This window comes from Protopterus annectens, chromosome 9.part0, assembly GCF_019279795.1.
Source record: "Protopterus annectens isolate FY-2018-M chromosome 9.part0, PAN1.0, whole genome shotgun sequence".
NCBI classification, from domain to species: domain Eukaryota; kingdom Metazoa; phylum Chordata; order Ceratodontiformes; family Protopteridae; genus Protopterus; species Protopterus annectens.
This window is the reverse complement of record NC_056743.1, coordinates 1,909,431,702-1,909,451,120: the sequence shown is the minus strand read 5'-3', so window position 1 is coordinate 1,909,451,120 and position 19,419 is coordinate 1,909,431,702. Positions and strand designations below refer to the sequence as shown.

Below are 19,419 nucleotides of genomic sequence, written 5' to 3'. Positions count from 1 at the left end.
GCAGTGATATGAGGTACAGCATACAGAACTGTGTCACTGCACAGCCTTGCTGCAATGTGACATGGTGTACTGACATGAGGTATTGAATACAGAACTGTGTTGCATCACAGTCTTGCAGTAATGTGACATGGTATACTGACATGAGGTACACCATACAGAACTGTGTTGTTGCACAGTCTTGCAGTAATGTCACATGGTGAACTGACATGAGGTATAGCATACAGAACTGTGTCACTGCACAGCCTTGCAGTAATGTCAGATGGTGTGCTGACTTGTGGTACAGCATACAGAACTGTGTCACTGCACAGCCTTGCAGGAATGTCACATGGTGTACTGACATGATGTACAGAATACAGAACTGTGTCTCTGCACAGCCTTGCTGCAATGTGACATGGTATACTGACACGAGGTGTTGCATACAGAACTGTGTTGCTTCAGAGTCTTACAGTAATGTCACATGGTGTACTGAGATGAGGTGCAGCATATAGAACTGTGTTGCTTCACAGCCCTGCAGTAATATCACATGATGTACTGACATGAGATACAGCATAGAAAACTTTGTCACTGCACAGCCTTGCAGTAATGTCACATGGTGTACTGACATGAGATACAGCATACAGAACTGTGTCGCTGCCCAGCCTTGTAGAAATGTCACATGGTGTACTGAAATGAGGTACAGCATACCGAACTGTTGTGCTTCACAGTCTTGCAGTACTGACATGAGGCATAGCATGCAGAAGTATGTTTATTTACAGCCTTGCAATAATATCACATGGTGCACTTATATGAGGTACAGTATAGCGAACTGTGTTTCTGCACAGCTTTGCAGTAATGCCACATGGTTTACTGATATGAGGTACAGCATATAGAAGTGTGTCGCTTCACAGCCTCACAGTAATGTCACATGGTGGGGTCTATATTATAACCTCGATGGTTTAATACTTCGAATGCATAAAGGTCAATCATTATGCAGTGAAGTATTAAACCATCCAAATCTAATAAACAAATGTTGAAAAAAAACACTAAAACGTTTACACAGGGGGGCAAGCCCACCTGCAACTACACCCTCTGCTACTTAAATATACCAACTCTTAGATTGCACTACAGTGCCTGAAAATTATGTCTCCCCTATTCTGCACTATTCTACATTGAAGTGCGACATCGGAGTTGGTATATTTAAGTAACAGGGTTATGGGAGTGCAGGGGGGCTTGCCCCACTGCTTAAACCTATTCAGGTAAGTATTTGGAGTTTACATTTTTTTTAATTTCAAAGTTACAGAACTTACACAATATGGTGTCGACCATATTGTATTCGATACTCCGTAACTTTGAGATTTTAATATAGACTCACATGGTGTGCTGACATGAGGTAAAGCATACAGAACTGTGTCATTTCACAGCCTTGCAGTAATATCTCATGGGGTACTGATATGATGTACAGCATACAGAACTGTGTCACTGCACAGCCTTGCAGTAATATCACATGGTGCACTGACATGAGGTACAGCATATAGAACTGTGTCATTGCACATTCTTGCTGCAATGTCACATGGCATACTGACATGTGGTATTGAATTCAGAACTGTTTTGCTGTATCGTCTTCCAGTAATGTCACATGGTGTACTGACATGAGGTACAGCATACAGAACTGTGTCTCTGCACAGTCTTGCAGTAATGTGACATGGTGTATGTACATGAGGTACAGTATAATGGACTGTGTCACTTCACATCCTTGCAGTAATATCACTAGTTATACTGACATGAGGTACAGCATACAGAACTGTGTCACTGCACTACCTTGCAGTAATGTCACATGGGGTACTGACATGATGTACAACATAAAGAACTGTGTCACTGCACAGCCTTGATGGAATGTCACATAGTGTACTGAGATGAGGTATAGCATACAGAACAGTGTCGCTGCACAGTTTTGCAGTAAAGTCACATGGTGTATTGACATGAGGTACAGTATACAGAACTGTGTCACTTCACACCCTTGCAGTAATGCCACTTGTTAGAATAGCATGAGGTACAGCATACAGAACTGTGTCAGTGCACAGCCTTGCAGTAATGTCACATGTTGTAGTGACATGAGGTACAGTATACAGAATAGTGTCTTTGTACTGTTTTGCAGTAAAGTCACATGGTTTACTGACATGAGGTACATCATACAGAATTGTGTCACTTCACAGCATCTCAATAATGTCACATGGTGTACTGAGATGAAGTAAAGCATAGAGAACTGTGTTGCTTCACAGCCTTGCAGAAATATCGCATGGTGTACTGACATGGGATACAGCATACAGAACTGTGTCACTGCACATCCTTGCAGGAATGTCACATAGTGTACTGACATGAGGTACAGCATACAGAGCTGTGTCTCGGCACAGCCTTGCTGCAATATCACATGGCATACGGACATGAGGTGTTGCATACAGAACTGTGTTGCTTCAGCGTCTTACAGGAATGTCACATGGTGTACTGAGATGAGGTACAGCATACAGAACTGTGTTGCTTCACAGCTTTGCAGTAATATCACATGGTGTACTGACATGAGATACAGCATAGAGAACTGTGTCACTGCACAGCCTCGCAGCAATGTCACTGGGTTTACTTACATGAGGTACAGCATACAGAAATGTGTTCCTTCACAGCTTTGCAGTAATGTCACATGGTGTACTGATATGAGCTACATTATAGAGAACTTTGTCACTGCACAGGCTTGCAGTAATGTCACATGGTGTACTGCAAAGAGTTACAGCATACAGAACTGTGTCGCTGCACAGCCTTGCAGTAATGTCACAGGGTTTACTTACATGAGGAACAGCATAAAGAACTGTTTTGCTTCACAGCCTTGCAGTAATGTCACATGGTGTACTGACATGAGATAAAGCATACAGTACTGTGTTGCTTCACAGTCTTGCAGTACTGACATGAGGCACAGCATGCAGAGGTATGTTTCATTACAGCCTTGCAATAATATCACATGGTGCACTGATATGAGGTACAGCATAGAGAACTGTGTTTCTGCACAGCTTTGCAGTAATATCATATGGTTTACTGACATGAGGTAGAGCATACAGAAGTGTATCACTTCACAGCCTCACAGTAATGTCACATGGTGGGGTCTATATTATAACCTCAATGGTTTAATACTTCAAATGCAGAAAGATCAAACTTGATGCATCAAATTATAAAACCATCGATATCTAATAAAAAAAATATTGAAAAAAAAACTAAAGCATTTACACAGAAGGGCTCGTGCATAAAAGGAATGTCTTCTCTCTTTCTGCACCATTCTACATTGAGGTGTGACCTTGGAGTTGGTATATTTAAGTAACAGGGGTGATGGGGTGCAGGGGGGCTGCCCCCTGCTTAAACCTATTCAGGTAAGTATTTCGAGTTTACATTTTTTTGTAATTTCAAAGTTATGGAACTTCGACAATATGGTGTCGACCATATTGTATTTGATGTTCCATATCTACGAGATTTTAATATAGACACACATGGTGTACTGACATGAGGTACAGCTTACAGAACTCTGTCACTTCACAGCCTTGCAGTAATGTCACATGGGATACTGACATGACGTACAGCATACAGAACTGTTTAATTGCACAGTCTTGCTGCAATGTCACATGGCATACTGACACGTGGTATTGAATACAGAACTGTTTTGCTGTACAGTCTTCCAGTAATGTCACATGGTGTAGTGAAATGAAGTACAGCATACAGAACTGTGTCACTGCACAGTCCTGCAGTAATGTGACATGGTGTATGGACATGTGGTACAGTATAATGGACTGTGTCACTTCACATCCTTGCAGTAATATCACATGTTATACTGACATGAGGTACAGCATACAGAACTGTGTCACTGCACAGCCTTGAAGTAATATCACATGGCATACTGAGATGAGGTACAGCATACAGAACAGTGTCTTTGCACTGTTTTGCAGTAATGCCACATGATTTACTGACATGAGGTACATCATACAAAATTGTGTCACTTCACAGCATCTCAATAATGTCACATGGTGTACTGAGATGAGGTACAGCATAGAAAAATGTGTTGCTTTACAGCCTTGCAGTAATATTGCATGGTGTACTGACATGGCATACAGCATAGAGAACTGTGTCACTGCACAGCCTTGTAGTAATGTCACAGGCTTTACTTACATGAGGTATAGCATACAGAATTGTGTTGCTTCCCAGCCTTGCAGTAATGTCACATGGTGTACTGACATGAGTTACAGCATACAGAATTGTGTCACTGCACAGCCTTGCAGTAATGTCACAAGGTGTACTGACATGCGGTACAGCATACAGTACTGTGTTGCTTCACAGTCTTGCAGTAATGACAGGAGGGACAGCATGCAGAAGAATGTTTCCTTACAGCCTTGCAGTAATATCACATGGTGCACTATGAGGTACGGCATACAGAACTGTGTTTCTGCACAGTTTTGCAGTAATGTCACATGGTTTACTGACATGAGGTACAGCATACAGAAGTGTGTTGCTTCATAGCCTCACAGTAATGTCACATGGTGGGGGTCTGTATTATAACCTCAATGGTTTAATACTTCGAATGCATAAATATTGAACTTTAAGCATCGAAGTATTAAACCATCAAAATCTAAGAAAAAATAAAAAAAAAAATAAACTAAAGCATTTATGCAAGGGGCAGGCCCCCCTGCAACCCCTGCCTCCCCGCTACTTAAATATACCAACTCCGAGATTGCTCTACAGTGCAGGAAAGGGATATCTTCCCTTTTCTGCACCATTCTACACTGAAGTGCGACCTCGGAATTGGTATATTTAAGTAACGGGGTGATGGGGTGCAGGGGGGGCTTGCCTCACTACTTAATCCTATTCAGGTAAGTATTTCGAGTTTAAATTTTTTTTAATTCCAAAGTTACGGAACTTCAACAATATGGTGTCGACATGAGAAACAGCATACAGAACGGTGTCACTTCAAAGCCTTGCAGTAATTTCACATGGTGTACTGACATAAGCTACAGCATACAGAACACAGAACTGTGTTGCTTCACAGTCTTACAGTAATGTCACATGGTGTACCGACAGGAGGTAAAACATACAAAATTGTGTTGCTGCACAGCTTTGCAGGAATGTCACAGGGTTTACTTAGATGATGTACAGCATACAGAAATGTGTCACTGTACAGCCTTGCAGTAATGTCACATGGTGTACTGACAAGAGGTACAGCATACAGTACTGTGTCATTGCACAGCCTTGCAGTAATGTCACATGGTGTACTGACATGAAGTACAGCATACAGAGCTGTGTCACTGCACAGCCTTGTAGTAATGTCAGATGGTGCACTGACATGAGGTACAGCATACAAAACGGTGTTGTTGCACAGCCTTGCTGTAATATGACATGGTGTACTGACATGAGGTACAGCATACAGAACTGTGTCACTGCACAACCTTGCAGTAATGTCACATGGTACACTGACATGAGGTACAGCATACAGAACTGTGTTGTTGCACAGCCTTGCTGTAATATCACATGGTGTACTGACATGAGGTACAGCATACAGAACTGTGTCACTTCACAGCCTCACAGTAATGTCACATGGTGCACTGACATGAGGTACAGTATACAGAAGTGTGTCACTTCACAACCTTGCAGTAATATCACTTGTTATAAGAAATTAGGTACAACATACAGAACTGTGTGGCTGCATGGCCTTGTTGCAATGTCACATGGTATACTGAGACATGGTATTGCATACATAACTGTGTTGCTTCATAGTCTTGCAGTAATGTCACATGGTGTACTGACAGGAGGTACATCATACAGAACTATGTGGCTGCACAGCCTTGTTGTAATGTCACATGGCATGCTGAGACAAGGTGTTGCATACAGAACTGTGTCTCTGCACAGTCTTGCAGTAATGTCACATGGTGTACGGCCAAGAGGTACAGCATACAGACTTGTGTCATTGCACAGCCTTGCTGTAATGTCACATGGCATGCTGAGACAAGGTGTTGCATACAGAACTGTGTCACTGCACAGTCTTGCAGTAATGCCACATGGTGTAATGACATGAGGTACAGTATACAGAACTGTGTTGATTTATAGCCTTGCAATAATGTCACATGGTGTACTGACATGATGTACAACATACAGAACTGTGTTGCTTCAGTGTCTAGCAGTAATGTCACATGGTATACTGACATGAAGTGTAGCATGTAGAACTGTGTCATTGCACGGCTTTGCAGTAATGTCACATGGTGTACTGAGATGCAATACAGCATACAGAAATGTGTCACTTCACAGCCTTGCAGTACTGTTACATGGTGTACTGACATAAGGTGCGGCATACAGATCTTTGTTGCTTCACAGTCTTGCAGTAATGTTGCATGCTATACTGACATGAGGTATAGCATGCAGAACTGTGCCAGTGCACACCTTTGCATTAATGTAACCTGCTGTACTGACATGAGGTACAGCATAAAAAATTGTGTTGCTGCACAGCTTTGCAAAAATTTCACAGGGTTAACTTATATGAGGTATAGCATACAAACTGTGTCAATGCACAGCCTTGTAATAATGCCACATGGTATACTGACATGAGGCATTGCATAGAGAACTGTGTTGCTTCACAGTTTTACAATAATGTCACATGGTGTACTGACATGAGATAAAGCATACAGAGCTGTGTCTCTTCACAGTGTTGAAGTAATGTCACATGGTGTACTGAGATGAGGTACAGCATACAGAAATGTGTTGCTTCACAGCCTTGCAGTAATATCACATGATGTACTGACATGAGTTACAGCATACAGAACTGTGTCACTGCACAGCCTTGCAGTAATGTCACATGGTTTACTGAAATGAGGTACAGCATACAGAACTGTGTCTCTGCAGAGTCTTGCTGTAATGTCACCTGGTGTACTGACATGAGATACAGTATACAGAACTGTGTTGCTTCACAACCTTGCAGTAATGTCACTTGTTATAATGACATGAGGTATAGCATACAGAACTGTGTCACTGCACAGCCTTGCTGTAATGTCACATGGTGTACTGACATGAGGTACAGCATACATAACTGTGTCTCTGCACAGGTTTGCAGTAATGTCACATGGTTTACTAACATGAGGTACAACATACAGAACTGTGTCGCTGCACATGTTTGCAGTAATGTCACATGGTTTACTGCCATGAGGTACAGCATACAGTACTTTGTTGCTTCACAGTCTTGCATTAATGTCACCTGGTAGACTGACATATGGTACAGTGTACAGAACGCTTGCAGGAATGTCACAGGGTTTACTTTCAAAAGGTACAGTATACAGAACTGCGTTGCTTCAAAGCCTTGCAGTAATGTCACATGATGTACTGAGATAAGGCACAGCATACAGAACTTTGTTGCTGCACAGCCCTGCAGGGATGTCACATGGTGTACTGGAATGAGGTACAGCATACAGAACTTTGTTGCTTCACAGCCTTGCAGTAATGGCACATGGTGCACTGAGATTTGGTACAGCATACAGAACTGTGCTATCACACAGCCTTGTAGTAATATCACATGGTGTACTGACATGAGGTACAGCATACAGAACTGTGTCTCTGCACAGCCTTGTAGAAATGTCACATGGTTTACTGACAAGCGGTACAGCATACAGAACTGTGTCGCTTCACAGCTTTGCAGTAATGTCACATGGTGTACTGACATGATGTATAGCATACAGAACTGTGTCACTTCACAGCCTTGCAGTAATCTCACATGGGATACTCATATGACATACAGCATACAGAACTGTGTCACAGCACAGCCTTGCAGTAGTGTCACATGGTGCAGTGACACGAGGTACAGCATACAGAACTGTGTCACTGAATAACCTTGCTGCAATGCCACATGGTATACTGACATGAGGTACAGCGTACAGAACTGTGTTGCTTCACAGTCTTACAGTAGTGTCACATGGTGTACTGACATGAGGTACAGCATACTGAACTGTGTCTCTTCAGTCTTGCAGCAATGTCACATGGTGTATTGAGATGAGGTACAGCATACAGAACTGTGTTGCTTCACAGTCTTGTAGTAATATCACATGCTGTACTGACATGAGATACAGTATACAGGGCTTTGTCACTGCACAGGTCTGCAGTAATGTCACATGGTTTACTGACATGAGAAACAGTATACAGAACTTTGTTGCTGCACAGCCTTGCTGAAATGTCACATGGTATACTGACATTAGGTATTGAATACAGAACTGTGTTGCTTCACAGTCTTCCAGTAATGTGACATGGTGTACTGACATGAGGTACAGCATACAGAACTGTGTCTCTGCACAGCCTTGCAGTGTCACATGGTGTACTGACATGGGGTACAGCATACAGAACTGTGTCGTTGCACAACCTTGCAGGAATGTCACATGGTGTACTGACATGAGGTGGAGCATAGAGACCTGTGTCACTTCACAACCTTGCAGTAATGTCAAGTGTTATAGTGAAATGATGTACAGCATATAGAACTGTGTCAATGCACAGCCTTGCAGCAATGTCACACAGGGTACTGACATGATATACAGCATACAGAACTGTATCATTTCACAGCCTTGCAGTAATGTCACTTGTTATAATGACATGAGGTACAGCATACAGAACTGTGTCACTGCACAGCCTTGTAGTAATGTCACGTGGTTTACTGACATGAGGTACATCATACAGAACTGTGTCTCTGTAGAGTCTTGCTGTAATGTCACATGGTGTACTGAGATGAGGTACAGTATACAGAACTGTGTTGCTTCACTGTCTTGCAATAATATCAACTGGTGTACTGACATGAGGTACAGTATACAGAACTGTGTCACTGCACAGTCTTGCAGTAATATCACATGGTGTACTGACATAACGTACAGCATACAGAACTGTGTCACTGTACAGCCTTGCAGTAATGTCACATGCTTTCCTGATATAGGAAGTTGTGTGTTACCAGCTCTACCCATTATGCATCTGTGAGAACTGCCATTGCACCCCATCATGAAGGGATGGTAGAAACAGACTAAATGTATCTGCTTACTTCAGCATGTGCAATCTTAGACAACTATAAATGATTAAACTGATAAGATGCCATATTTTTTCTAGTTCTTCAGTATTTCAGCTGATGAAACCCAATGCATGTGCCAGACATATACAATTGCTAATAAGCAAATTATTTTTACATTTCGTCAGAAGTCAGCAGTTTATTACACATGATTGAAAAGCTATGGTACTGCACTGGTGTCCTTACAATGCCATTTCAAATTGTTCCAACCACTTCTTTTTGTTTTCTCTAGTTTTGAAGAAAAGCTCATATCCTTGTCTTTGACTGTTGTCAATCAGAAGAAAGACATGATTCCACTAGAATACAAAAAAGAAAATGATTGATTTTTTAATGACATAAAACATCTTGAAAGATGCAAACAGCAGTTAAATGTAGCATGATACATATTTACACATCACCTATCAGGCTTAAGGCAGACTGAGACTGCATGTCCATGTTTTCTGCTATAAACAGCACAGTTACTTTCTCTTGTAGTATATTATAAAATGGTAATACATTAAGGCATGAAGTATGTATTATACGTTTAGTGCAGCAGGTAAATAACTGATGTAGTGACATCACGATTTGACATGTTTGTGACATCACGATTTTACATGTTTGTGACAGCGGTCACAGACTATGAAGCCCAAGACACATACATTTCCTGGACTATAAATACCTTTATTTAGAAATGTTCTGAAAACACATTATTATGACTTGAGCAATCCAGTTTAATACTTTAAATAAGTTGTTTGCTTTACAAACCCCAAAATGATAACATTAACAACAGAAAGACCAAATGACCACACTTTTTATTCATTTACTTACCAGCTGTACAAATCATTAGACCCAGCTAAGTCAGAGCATGGATGCATAAAAACCTCTAGCACTGGTTACATTTATCTTATGCATATTTACCCTCTACTAGTGTTTCTCAGATCACTGCTCTTTCTGCTTGGTATTAACACTGCTGATGTTGAACTAAATAATTTCCTTAAAGTACACCTGAGCTGCCGTCACTCTGAAATTGCCAGCTTATGCCTATACCTGTTGTTATTAAAACTGCTGCCATTCTATAGGTTGTAACAGTTTTAATATATCTTGTGATTCTCACTTGTGGATGTGGATGTGGTATTGCAGATCTGTTTATCAATGACCATGCACTTGTAACTAAAGTACCACAACAGTACTTGGAAAATTCAAATTTTAAACTTTCTGTCTGTGCCCCTGGGTTCATAAATATACTGTACATATGCATTTTTGCATTGTGTAAACTGTGGGCCAAATTCAATAAAGCCTACACTAAGTACACTTATTTTATTTATTTTATTTTATTTTACGTTTGTTAACTGGGAAAGTCCGACTGGATACATATGAATTTTCAGCAGTGGCCCGGGGAGAAAAGCTCCACATTGAAATTAATTTACACTAAAAATTGTGGTTACAGAGAAGTCTATAAACATTTAACAACATCAGTGACAGGTTGTAGTCAAAATTGTGGTTACAGAAAAGTCTACAAACATTTAACAACATCAGTGACAGGTAATAGTCAATTTTACATTTAGATAAAATAATCATTTAGATAAAAAACAATCATTGTTGGTAAATGGATTAGGTGTACAGAGATAACAATTACATATCTGAGGTGTGTATAATAAAGAGAATGGTTACCCGGTAGAAGGTAAGGATGATAGTTAAGAGAAAGGTGGTTAGGTAAGAAGGAAGTAATTTAGTGAGGGCAGAAAAGTAAGTTATCTTCCTGATGATGGGATAAAAGAGTTGTAATGGTTGAGAGAAGTGTGTGTTGTGAGGGTGGGGATAGAAAATATAAGGGTATTCACCTCTATGAGCTATGTTTGGCTTACCTTTGTCTTGGTATTAATTGGGTTATTCTGGTATAGACATGGTCATGGCTGAGTTAATTTTGCTTATTCTGATTTGTGATTGGGCTAGTCTGGGTTTAGACATGGGCAGAGCCAGTCACTGTTCATATACATCTTTAGAGATTTTTGAATTTGAGCAAGGAGCATGTGGTGGTTAGTTCCACAGGAAGGGAGTTCCATTTTTTCCAGCAGAGTTGGAGGATAAGGAATCTCCAGCTGAGCTGTTGGCATTGGTAGCTTGTACTAGCATTCTGTTGGATGAACGGTGGGATGATAGGTTGCTGTAGGGGGGTGATAATATTAGTCAGAATGGGGTACTGGTAGGCTGGTAGAGGGTTTTGTGAATAACTATGAGTTGGTTATGATGGATCTGATTGGGTAGTTCTAGTCAGCCTAATTTGTGAAGGTTTTGACAGTGGTGGGTTCTGTAGGCTGAGCCTGTGGCAAATCTAGCTATATTGTTATAGCAGCTAGTAATTTTGTTAAGGTTTGATATGGTTAGATTTGTGAGAAGGGTTGACAGAAGATGTGTCCAAGCTACAGCGGTTCTGGCAGATGGGGTTAAAAGTTGCTTAATCCTATACATGAAGCCTATTTTTTGTGAACTGTTTTTATGGTTTTGTCTATATGGGCATCATGCTTCAGATTATTATCAATGGTTAACTCCTAGTAGTTTAGTGCAAGGTTTGGGAGTGATTATGGTGCCATTGTTGGAAGAGATCGTAATTAAAGGTAATATATTCTTAGCACATTTTTTTGTGCTTTCTAGTCAGTCAGTAAGATTACACTAAATGTACATGTAGTCTACACTTTGTGGTAACCTTTACAAATCCCTGTCAATATTTAAAGCCGCAGGAATATCAGTAGGAAAACTAAAATTAAGAGGAAGAAAGTGTGAGCTATGTCTGTGTTGTCTGTTCACTCAGAACAGTGTACACTTAGTGTAAACTTAGTGTAGGCATTATTGAATGTGGCCCTGTGTTTAGTATTTTCTGCTATCATGCCTGACTGTGATTCATAAAGAATTCAATGCCATGATAGCAGATGGGGGGGGGGTCATTCCAGTGTTACAGCAATGAGGTGGTATCACCTCATTAGGCCAGTCATCAAAAATAATGCCCCATTTGGCATGTATATGTCCAGACACATGCAACAACTGGAATGCCCACAGAGATACAAGGCCTAAACAAGATGACCTACATGGAATGACTCAAAGCCCTATCACTATACTCAGTATTCTAAGAGGTGAACTGTCTATGGTGTGCAATGCATTCTCCGACCCATTACTGATGGATTTACTGCACATCAACAAGTCAAATGGCATCAGGCATACTTGGTAGAAGTAATATTTATATCAGCAGAACAATTTGGAGGGACAGGTATGTTTTGGAGAGGATGCCACTGCTGTGGAATAGACTCTTCATCCACATAAAACAAAATTCATCCCTGTCCGTTTTTAAGTGCAACTTAGATCTATGGATGGGAAGTTGAACATGTACCCAAAGATTGCCCCCTGTACTACTAATGGACACACGTAGCTGCTAAATACTATATCCCATGCATGGAGTCCCTCAAATTATCTAAGGTATGATCACATTTATTCTCATTAGGGGTAATATATAATTATCCTCCATAGGATGGTTTAGGCCATTCTGTAACCAAATGGAAAGGTTTATTTGAGGACAAAAAGGGAAACTGGTTAGGATAAAAGGCAGTTAGCCTAGTACTTTCCTCTGAACCTATAAATTATTAGTGCTGTGCAAACTCTAATTGAGACAAGACAAGATTGAAGACCTGTACCACAGGGGACTATTCTGTTGGTTGGAATTTTCTTGCCATATAATAGGTTGTTGGGAGGGTGGGGGCTAATAGCTCCATATGCTGTGCCAAACACTATCAGGGCAGGGAGGTTATCACCATTGTGCAGCACAAGGTCACTGTCTTGTAGGTTACAGCATTAGGACCAGCTTCTGGCCTTGTAAACTACAGACAATTACATGATTTGGCGGGTGATCTGCATATGTACATTTTGCATAGGATATAATACTGATGCAGTGGGGCAATGGGGCAAGGGGGTAAGCCTGCATATGTAAACATTTTCCACTGTGCTCAGAAGTCTGCGACTGTAACCAGCCTACTTCACTGTGCACCAGTGTTTATGAATAAATGTCATGGAAAAGCCCATTCAGTCTTTTGGTCATGTGACACAAATTCTTGCAGTACTAGCCCATGACCAGATGTAAGGATCACATCCTTTCACTCTCTCTTCTCCAGCAGCATCTGTAGGACAGAGTCCATCATTGTCTTGCCATTTTAGTGTCCTTTTCTAGATCATCATGTCATTGATGGAATTATTGAAGGTGCCTGCAGAAGGTAATAATACATGCCCCTTCTTCACTGGCAGTGGTTTTACTATGGTGTCTGATTTGATATCCCTGCTTAGAGCCATTTGCCAGTAACAATTCATGTACTATATTTTAATTGGGTTAATATAAATACATGGTGCTTCTTTTCAGTGGGAACCAGATAAAAATACTTCTGCATCCATGACATGAATACAACACCAATAACAACATAAAATAAATGAAGCTATGTCCAGGTATTTTCTGTTGGTTACATGTATCACGTTTAGTGGGTAATCATATACTTTGTCTCAGTTTGTATATGCTCTCTCCAGAATTAAGGTTGAACATTAGTAACCAGGGTATATGTTACAACAGGTGACAAAATATAACAATACAGGACTCCCAGTTACCTGACCTAGCTGCATGCAGCAAATGTGATATCCTCTGTCATTGAGAGGAAAGCTAAATCCCCCTGAAGGAGTACACTTTTTGGCCTGAATACATTAATCTATTGGCTTTCTTTGTTACTCCTGTTGACTGATGTAATCAGAAAAATGATAGGCAAGGAGCAACTGGAGAAATTTGGTACTAAAAAAATGGAACATTTCTACTGGGCATGTTTAATTTTGTTAGCCAGTAAAAAATGAATTAATAAAAGGTGGAAATCAAACTAACATTTAGATTCAGTAATGAGTTACAGATCATGCAGGAAATCATGATCTACAAAACTAGGTAATCCGAGGGCTGAATGGCAGACATTTCAATTAAGTAGTACATGTAGGAGTTAGCCTAGAAGGTTTAAGGGAAGAATAGGTATATATACAAAGGCTGGATAACATAAATTATGTATTTTAACATGCATCTGCTCTAGTAACAATGACTGTATAACAATTTGTACTTATGCATGTTTGAAAAGGCTATATAAAAAATGCTGTTGCATGTTGACAGGTGGATTTTTTCACATTAAGGCATAATTTATTTATTTCTCACACTGTTTTCATCAAGGAAGGTTTGTAATACAATTATAAACAGACCAATTTATCTTCTCTTTGTAAGGAGCAATACAAGTGAAACTGATTCCTTAATGTGTATCTGAGTTCTAGTGACATTACATTTGTCCACATTTTAAAAAAATATGAGTAATTCACTTTAATGAAGGAATTGTATGCATCTAAATTGAAGATTAGAAGTAAATACCTTCTATTTGGATTTCTGGATTAACAGTAGATTTTTTCATTGAATTGTATTAAATATATTGTTACAAATCAATGCTGATCTGAATGTACTAACATATTCTTACGAATATCACAGTCTAAAAGCGTCAATATCAGAAAACACTTTATAATCATGATTGGTGATCAATACTATAATAATCATGATTGGTCTTCAATACTATAATAATCAAGATTGGTGATCAATACTATAACAATCATGATTGGTGATCAATACTATATTAATCATGATTGGTGATCAATACTATAATAATCATGATTGGTGATCAATACTATAACAATCATGATTGGTGATCAATACTATATTAATCATGATTGGCGATCAATACTATATTAATCATGATTGGTGATCAATACTATAATAATCATGACTGATGATCAATACTATAACAATCATGATTGGTGATCAATACTATATTAATCATGATTGGTGATCAATACTATAATAACCATGATTGGTGATCAATACTATATTATTCATGATTGGTGATCAATACTATAATAATCATGATTGGTGATCAATACTATATTAATCATGATTGGTGATCAATACTATAATAATCATGATTGGTAATCAATACTATATTAATCATGATTGGTGATCAATACTATAATAATCATGATTGTGATCAATACTATATTAATCATGATTGGTGATCACTACTATAATAATCATGATTGGTGATCAATACTATATTAATCATGATTGGTGATCAATACTATAATAATCATGATTGGTGATCAATACTATAATAATCACGACTGGTGATCAATACTATAATAATCATGATTGGTGATCAATACTATAACAATCATGATTGGTGATCAATACTATATTAATCATGATTGGTGATCAATACTATAATAATCATGATTGGTGATCAATACTATAACAATCATGATTGGTGATCAATACTATATTAATCAAGATTGGTGATCAATACTATATTAATCATGATTGGTGATCAATACTATAATAATCATTATTGGTGATCAATACTATAACAATCATGATTGGTGATCAATACTATATTAATCAAGATTGGTGATCAATACTATATTAATCATGATTGGTGATCAATGCTATAATAATCATTATTGGTGATCAATACTATATTAATCATGATTGGTGATCAATACTATATTAATAATGATTGGTGATCAATGCTATAACAATCATGATTGGTGATCAATACTATATTAATCAAGATTGGTGATCAATACTATATTAATCATGATTGGTGATCAATACTATACTAATCATTATTGATGATCAATACTATATTAATCATGATTTGTGATCAATACTATAACAATCATGATTGGTGATTGATACTATAATAATCATGATTGGTGATCACTACTATAATAATCATGATTGGTGATCAATACTATATTAATCATGATTGGTGATCAGTACTATAATAATCATTATTGGTGATCAATACTATATTAATCATGATTGGTGATCAATACTATAACAATCATGATTGGTGATCGATACTATAATAATCATGATTGGTGATCAATACTATAACAATCATGATTGGTGATCAATAATATATTAATCATGATTGGTGATCAATACTATAATAATCATGATTGGTGATCAATACTATAGCAATCAAGATTGGTGATCAATACTATATTAATCATGATTGGTGATCAATACTATAATAATCATTATTGGTGATCAATACTATAACAATCATGATTGGTGATCAATACTATATTAATCAAGATTGGTGATCAATACTATATGAATCATAATTGGTGATCAATACTATAATAATCATTATTGGTGATCAATACTATAATAATCATTATTGGTGATCAATACTATATTAATCATGATTGGTGATCAATACTATATTAATCATGATTGGTGATCAATACTATAATAATCATTATCGGTGATCAATGCTATAACAATCATGATTGGTGATCAATACTATAATAATCATTATTGGTGATCAATACTATATTAATCATGATTGGTGATCAATACTATAACAATCATGATTGGTGATCGATATTATAATAATCATGATTGTGATCAGTACTATATTAATCATGATTGGTGATCAGTACTATAATAATCATGACTAGTGATCACTACTATAATAGTCATGATTGGTGATCAATACTATATTAATCATGATTGGTGATCAATACTATAATAATCATGATTGGTGATCAATACTATAACAATCATGATTGGTGATCAATACTATATTAATCATGATTGGTGATCAGTACTATAATATTCATGATTGGTGATCAATACTATATTAGTCATGATTGGTGACCAACACTATAATAATCATGATTGATCAATACTATAATAATCATGATTGGTGATCAATACTATATTAATCATGATTGGTGATCAATACTGTATTAATCATGATTGGTGATCAATACTATATTAATCATGATTGGTGATCAATACTATAATAATCATGATTGGTGATCAATACTATATTAATCATGATTGGTGATCAATACTATAATAATCATGATTGGTGATCAATACTATATTAATCATGATTGGCGATCAGTACTATAATAATCATGATTGGTGATCAATAATATAACAATCATGATTGGTGATCAATACTATAACAATGATTGTTGATCAATACTATAATAATCATGATTGGTGATCAATACTATATCAATCATGATTGGTGATCAATACTATAATAATCATGATTGGTGATCAATACTATAACAATCATGATTGGTGATCAATACTATATTAATCATGATTGGTGATCAATACTATAACAATCATGATTGGTGATCAATACTATATTAATCGTGATTGGTGATCAATACTATAACAATCATGATTGGTGATCAATACTATAACAATCCGGATTGGCGATCAATACTATATTAATCATGATTGGTAATTAATACTATAACAATCAGGATTGGTGATCAATACTATATTAATCATGATTGGTGATCAATACTATAACAATTATGATTGGTGATCAATACTATAACAATCGTGATTGGTGATCAATACTATATTAATCATGATTGGTGATCAATACTATAATAATCATGATTGGTGATCAATGATATATTAATCATGATTGGTGATCAATACTATATTAATCATTATTGGTGATCAATACTATATTAATCATGATTGGTGATCAATACTATATTAATCATGATTGGTGATCAATACTATAATAATCATTATCGGTGATCAATGCTATAACAATCATGATTGGTGATCAATACTATAATAATCATTATTGGTGATCAATACTATATTAATCATGATTGGTGATCAATACTATAACAATCATGATTGGTGATCGATATTATAATAATCATGATTGTGATCAGTACTATATTAATCATGATTGGTGATCAGTACTATAATAATCATGACTAGTGATCACTACTATAATAGTCATGATTGGTGATCAATACTATATTAATCATGATTGGTGATCAATACTATAATAATCATGATTGGTGATCAATACTATAACAATCATGATTGGTGATCAATACTATATTAATCATGATTGGTGATCAGTACTATAATATTCATGATTGGTGATCAATACTATATTAGTCATGATTGGTGACCAACACTATAATAATCATGATTGATCAATACTATAATAATCATGATTGGTGATCAATACTATATTAATCATGATTGGTGATCAATACTGTATTAATCATGATTGGTGATCAATACTATATTAATCATGATTGGTGATCAATACTATAATAATCATGATTGGTGATCAATACTATATTAATCATGATTGGTGATCAATACTATAATAATCATGATTGGTGATCAATACTATATTAATCATGATTGGCGATCAGTACTATAATAATCATGATTGGTGATCAATAATATAACAATCATGATTGGTGATCAATACTATAACAATGATTGTTGATCAATACTATAATAATCATGATTGGTGATCAATACTATATCAATCATGATTGGTGATCAATACTATAATAATCATGATTGGTGATCAATACTATAACAATCATGATTGGTGATCAATACTATATTAATCATGATTGGTGATCAATACTATAACAATCATGATTGGTGATCAATACTATATTAATCGTGATTGGTGATCAATACTATAACAATCATGATTGGTGATCAATACTATAACAATCCGGATTGGCGATCAATACTATATTAATCATGATTGGTAATTAATACTATAACAATCAGGATTGGTGATCAATACTATATTAATCATGATTGGTGATCAATACTATAACAATTATGATTGGTGATCAATACTATAACAATCGTGATTGGTGATCAATACTATATTAATCATGATTGGTGATCAATACTATAATAATCATGATTGGTGATCAATGATATATTAATCATGATTGGTGATCAATACTATATTAATCGTTATCGTTGATCAATACTATATTAATCATGATTGGTGATCAATACTATAATAATCATGATTGGTGATCAATACTATATTAATCATGATTGGTGATCAATACTATAATAATCATGATTGGTGATCAATACTATAACAATCATGATTGGTGATCAATACTATATTAATCATGATTGGTGTTCAATACTATAACAATCATGATTGGTGATCAATACTATATTAATCATGATTGGTGACCAATACTATAACAATCATGATTGGTGATCAATACTATATTAATCATATTTGGTGATCAATACTATAACAATCATGATTGGTGATCAATACTATATTAATCATGGTTGGTGATCAATACTATAACAATCATGATTGGTGATCAATACTATATTAATCATGATTGGTGATCAATACTATAACAATCATGATTGGTGATCAATACTATATTAATCATGATTG

The 19,419-nt window shown here is 36.8% G+C and overlaps 1 protein-coding gene across 1 annotated transcript in view; it reads right to left on the bottom strand.

Moving 5' to 3' along the window:
* VAV1 (vav guanine nucleotide exchange factor 1) overlaps positions 1-19,419 on the bottom strand; it is a gene marked incomplete at its 3' end in the record, with an annotated part of 1,650,237 nt that overhangs the window by 591,077 nt on the left and 1,039,741 nt on the right. Inside the window, 1 exon segment of the mRNA XM_044084720.1 lies at positions 9,272-9,381. Coding sequence (XP_043940655.1) covers positions 9,272-9,381 — 110 coding nt within the window.